General features: G+C 42.4%; 1 protein-coding gene across 1 annotated transcript in view; it reads left to right on the top strand.

Annotated features, from left to right (window-relative positions):
* The first annotated feature begins 283 nt into the window (after positions 1-283).
* The window catches only part of LOC121867644, a 31,341-nt gene continuing 25,535 nt past the window's right edge, over positions 284-6,089 (top strand). Inside the window, exons 1-3 of the mRNA XM_042367661.1 lie at positions 284-307; positions 1,623-1,948; positions 5,061-5,299. Of these exons, the coding sequence (XP_042223595.1) occupies positions 284-307; positions 1,623-1,948; positions 5,061-5,299 (589 nt within the window). The remainder of the gene's footprint in view (positions 308-1,622; positions 1,949-5,060; positions 5,300-6,089) is intronic.

Here is a 6,089-nt window from a genome sequence, read left to right as displayed (position 1 = left end):
AAATTTCTTGGAGTTTTTGTTCTGTAACTATGGCGGATTCAGAGAGATTCACTTAAAACACGTAAATCGGCTAAAATCTGTTAACCTGATTGCTAGATAATTAAATGCTAATACGCCATGTTTTTACGGGAATATTTAAAGCAGATTAACTCTAAATTGACCTATTACTAGCGGGTGTTATGAGAAAACCCCCCGACCCGCGCAGTTAGTTAGGTCGGCACGGGAACACACACTCAGGATTCAGCTGGATTGATTATTCTGTCATGTTGTCACTCAAACGCCGATGTGGGGTTATGGTCAGCTGGAGGTATGGAATAATTACTGCTAGTGTTGTTATTAGTATTATTATTTCACGATGCTCTGTATTTTCCGTCAAAAACTCTATTAAACCAGTACAAACGAACACAAGGCACAGACAGACAAACTTAGACAGTTTATTTTACCTTATAATTAACCTAATGTAACCTTACCTAGTCCTCAGGTGGAATAAGCTTGAGGCCTAATCTTCAGGTGAGCCTTATTAATTATTTACCTGAGACATTAATGCTCACCTGTCGAAGCTGGATCACGTGAGTAGGGCGGTCAGTGCTGTCTGTCTGCCTGTCTGTTTGGCGGTCTGTCAGTGCTGGTTGCCTGTCTGTCGGTCTGTCTGTTCCCCAAGGCTCAGTACTAGGACCATTATTATTTATTATATACATAAACAATATAGATATCGGCGTAGACAGCAACATAAGTAAATTTTCTGATGACACTTAAATAGGACGTGTTATTAAATCGGACGAGGACTCCGCAAAACTACAGGAAGGTGTAAAAAAAATCGAATTGTCTGAAAAATGGCAGATGAAATTCAATGTAAAGTACTTAGTATAGGAGATGTAAACAGGGAAACCAGAAACCAGATGAACAACGATGTTATAGAGAAATCCGACTGCGAGAAAGATTTTGGAGTAATGATAAGTAGGAATCTTAAGCCAAGTAAACAATGTGTATTTGCTCGAAACAAGGCTAATAAAGTACTTGGGTTCATACAAAGGAGAGTTAGTTACAAGACTAGCGAGGTCATCCTAAACTATATCTTGCCCTTGTTAGACCTCACTTGGATTACGCAGTTCAGTTCTGGTCACCGTACTACAGAATGGATATAGAATCCTTGGAAAGAATTCAGAGGAGAATGACAAGACTAATCCCGGGCATTAGGAACCTTGAGTACAGAGACAGGTTAAAGCATCTTAATTTGCACTCCCTCGAGAGACGTAGAGTGAGGGGCGATATGATAGAGGTGTATAAATGGAAGTCAGGGCTAAACAAAGGGGACATTACAAAGGTACTCAAACTATCCAACCAGGAGCGAACTCGTAACAATGGTTTTAAATTAGACCAATTTAGATTTAGGCGCGAGATAGGTAAACACTGGTTTGGAAACAGAGTAGTGGATGAGTGGAACAAGTTACCAAACATCATCATTAACTCTAATACGCTGGATAGCTTTAAACAGAGGCTGGATGGATATATGAGCGATAGGGGTTGGGTGTAAACGGGACTGACCAGTATAGACCCGCTGCTGTTTCCTCCATTCTTATGTTCTTATGTTCATTAACCACCAGTATCTCTCTCTCACACAGAACATCCTGGAGGTACTGTGTGGCAGTAGCAACGCCAGCAACAGCAGTAACGAAGGTGCAGGCAGTACGGACGGAGCCGCAGGCGTTGGCGGAAGTGTCCCAGCTGCACCTTCATCTCTTGTGGGTTCGAGCAGCGGCCGACGTGAAGCTGCGGCTGCGGTTTGTCTTCTGGTGCGGTTGTGTTCGGCGCTGCTTGCGGGTGTACAGGAGCTTCAGTTCACAGCCATGACGACGCTTAACAAGATCATTGACGCTGCCGTGGTGCACCGTATTGGGGACCTGGTGATTGACCCTGAGGAACACCTACTGCCTCCCGGTACTGACAGGTGAGTCTTACTGCCTCCCGGTACTGGTGGGTGGGTCCTACTGCCTCCTGGTACTGACAGGTGAGTCACACTGCCTCCCGGTACTGACAGGTGAGTCCTACTGCCTCCCGGTACTGGCAGGTGAGTCCTCCTGCCTCCCGGTACTAACAGGTGAGTTTCCCAGCTTCCCCTACTGTGATCTGTACTGGGAGAGGGTAGACTATGTAGTACCAAGGCCGCCCAAACTTGATACCTAACTAGAGAAAACCTGACCTGACCTAACATGACCTAACATGACCTGACCTGACCTGACCTGACCTAACATGACCTGGCCTAACTAACCTAACCCCTAACCTGTGTGTGTGTGTGGGGGGGTGAGGGGTGGATGTGTGTGTACAGAAAGTCATGAATACCTGAGTAAGAAGAGTTTCTCTCATAATCCTCTCAGGGGGAGTAGAGGGGGGTAGAGGGGAAGGGGGGAGGTGGGGGAAGGGGGAGGGTGGGGGAGGAGGTGGGGGGAAGGGGGTGGGGGAGGGTGGGGGAGGAGGGTGCAGAGGGGAGGAGGTGGGGGGGAAGGAGGGTGGGGGAAGGGGAGGTGGGGGGAAGGGGAGGGAGTGGGGGGAAGGGGGGATGAAGAGGGAGAAAGGTTTGGGGAAACGCACCGGGGAAGAGGAAAATAACAGAGTGCTCTCTCTCTCTCTCTCTCTCTCTCTCTCTCTCTCTCTCTCTCTCTCTCTCTCTCTCTCTCTCCTCTCTCTCCTCCTCCCCTCTTTCCTTCTCCCATTTTATCAATCTACAGAGTGTATACATCTATCGTTATATGACCTACAGAGTGTATACATCTATCAGTTATATGACCTACAGTGTATACATCTATCAGTTATATGACCTTCAGGTGTATATCTGTCAGTATATATGACCTACAGGTGTATACATCTATCATTATATATGACCTACAGGTGTATACATCCTATCGATATATAAGCCTTCAGTGTATACATCTGTCGTATATATGACCTACAGGTGTATACATCTGTCAGTATATATGACCTTCAGGTGTATACATCTCTGTCAGTATATGACCTACAGGTGTATACATCTATCAGTATATATGACCTACAGGTGTATACATCTATCAATAGTATATATACTGACCTTCAGGTGTATACATCTATCCAGTATATATGACCTTCAGGTGTATACATCTGTGTTATATGACCTACAGGTGTATACATCTGTCAGTATATATGACCTACAGGTGTATACATCTATCAGTTATATGACCTACAGGTGTATACATCTATCAGTTATATGACCTACAGGTGTATACATCTGTCAGTTATATGACCTACAGGTGTATACATCTATCAGTATATATGACCTTCAGGTGTATACATCTGTCAGTTATATGACCTACAGGTGTATACATCTATCAGTTATATGACCTACAGGTGTATACATCTATCAGTATATATGACCTTCAGGTGTATACATCTGTCAGTATATATGACCTACAGGTGTATACATCTATCAGTATATATGACCTTCAGGTGTATACATCTGTCAGTATATATGACTAGGTGTATACATCTATCAGTTATATGACCTAGGTATATACATCATAATTTATCATATTGAATTGTATACATCTGTGTCAGTTATATGACCTTTCAGAGTGTATACATCTATCAGTTATATGACCTACAGGTGTATACATCTATCAGTATATATGACCTACAGGTGTATACATCTATCAGTATATATGACCTACAGGTGTATACATCTGTCAGTATATATGACCTTCAGGTGTATACATCTATCAGTATATATGACCTTCAGGTGTATACATCTGTCAGTATATATGACCTACAGGTGTATACATCTATCAGTATATATGACCTACAGGTGTATACATCTGTCAGTATATATGACCTTCAGGTGTATACATCTGTCAGTTATATGACCTTCAGGTGTATACATCTATCAGTATATATGACCTACAGGTGTATACATCTATCAGTATATATGACCTTCAGGTGTATACATCTGTCAGTTATATGACCTTCAGGTGTATACATCTGTCAGTTAAATATCTCACGCCTACAATATAAACTTTACTAAATATACAAATTCCTTTCACATTTTTCCAGCCATTTTTCCGGGTTGAATAACTCACCTTTTAGAGAGTTGTGTCATTTTAAGCTTAATTACTCAGCTGTAATTATTTTATACCTGGTTATTTAAGTGAAAATCTGACCGAAAAAAATAAAATGATTTGGTAGTGGTTGAGTTATTAGTGTGTGTGTGTGTGTGTGTGTGTGTGTGTGTGTGTGTGTGTGTGTGTGTGTGTGTGTGTGTGTGTGTGTGGGTGTGTGTGTGTGTTGGAATATTATTATTATTTTGATAATGGATGGAACTTATTTTTTTTTTTTTGTTAAGGTCTGTTTCTTGAGCTGTCTCATTCATTGATATGCCTGACTTCCCCAATTTCCTGGTGGATGAATTTCCTTGTCCAAAGATGATTTCCCCACACAGGCTAATTTTCCCCACAGGCTAATTTCCCCCACAGTCTAATTCCCAGATTATTTTCCCCACCCTGGCAGATTTACTGAGCCATTTCCCTGCCACCGTGGGCCCTCCTACCTGGCCATCCTACCTTCATTTTTACCCATTAATATCTCTACCATTTGTTTATGCATCAGTGTAACTCCATTTCAATACAGTGTAAGTAATGAAACACACTATACAAGGCCACGACACAGAGTTGACCAAATATGTTAGTCTCCCATGCATATTGATTCCCTAGAGGGTGTACGTTTTCTATACTCTAATGTCTCTGGTATAACTAACCTAAACATTATTATTTATATCGGTTTACGTATAACTATTAATGTTTAAATTGGGAATATGTTTTTTTTTATAATGTTTTCTGTAATTGTTAAACGTTGTTGTTAATTTGATTCAGTTTATATTATACATTCACAGACATATACAAGTTTAGGCTTCTCTTGGTGTTGGTGTTGTTCACCTCTTGGAATATACCTGTACTGTTTTTATACTTTATATATTTTGCCACAAACTTTTAACATGAAAATATAAAAATTCCTTAAACTTTGACGTTCTGCCTCCATAGGAAAGCCAAGATCCAGCTTCCACTGTTCCATACATACGGTGGCCGACTTGCTCGTCAGGCCAGCAAGACGGAGAGTATTGTTAGTGGCGATGGTACCCCCAGTTCTGTTGGTACCCCTGACTCTATCCCGGGCCGTGGTACTGTCGGGCATTACGGTCAGTGGATGTTAATGTGGCGACAACATTCAGCCAAGGAAGATGTTGAGGGTGATAAGGGACAACACACAACATCCATTATCGGTAAGTGTTCCTTGTGTTACTTAATGTTACTTATTTACTCTAATGATAAATAGGAGGTCATGTTACTTCAGCAAAACACAATGTTTATTATTGGTAAGTGTAAGGTTATTATTATTTTTATTATTAGTATTATTAGTATTAATACGTTAGGTTTGGGTAGGTTAAGTTAAGTTGATGTTATGATACGTTAACACCCCCCCCCCTCCCACACACACTACTACTACTACTACTTTGCTGTGTCTCTGAATCGAGGCTGACGATCATGCAGCTATGATACAATGATATGAGTTTTTAAGGATGTCACCTTCATTGGTGAGTTTCATGTGACTAAAGAGGCCGATACGGGACCGGCAGAGTCGTCCACAGGTGTTGCACGTGTGGGGGGCTACAGCTAGTGCGGGAGGGGCGGCGGCAGCATCTTTCCGGCGTTGGCGCTTGTCTGCCTCGGTATACAGTCGGGCTAACTCGAAAGTATTGACACCTTCTCGTGTGGTGCTCCTCCAAGTGTTACGGTGTGCAGTAATCGTCTCCCAGGTGAGGGGGTCCATTTGGCACCTTTTCAGGTTTGTCTTAAGACTATCCTTATACCTTTTCAGTTGCCCGCCAGCGTTACGTTTACTATTCGTTAGGTGACTGTAAAGTAGCTGCTTTGGCAGTCTACTGTCGTCCATGCGGGTAACATGGCCAGTCCAGCGCAGTTGTTCATGGATAATGGTAGCCTCGATGCTCCTACAGTTGGTGTCAGCGAGAATACTGGCATTTGTTCTCTTGTCTTCCCAGCGAACTCGGA

The sequence above is a fragment of the Homarus americanus genome, unplaced genomic scaffold, assembly GCF_018991925.1.
Source record: "Homarus americanus isolate GMGI-L3 unplaced genomic scaffold, GMGI_Hamer_2.0 scaffold46583, whole genome shotgun sequence".
Taxonomy (NCBI): domain Eukaryota; kingdom Metazoa; phylum Arthropoda; class Malacostraca; order Decapoda; family Nephropidae; genus Homarus; species Homarus americanus.
Note: the sequence above shows the minus strand (reverse complement) of the source record. Positions and strands in the feature narration are given on the sequence as shown.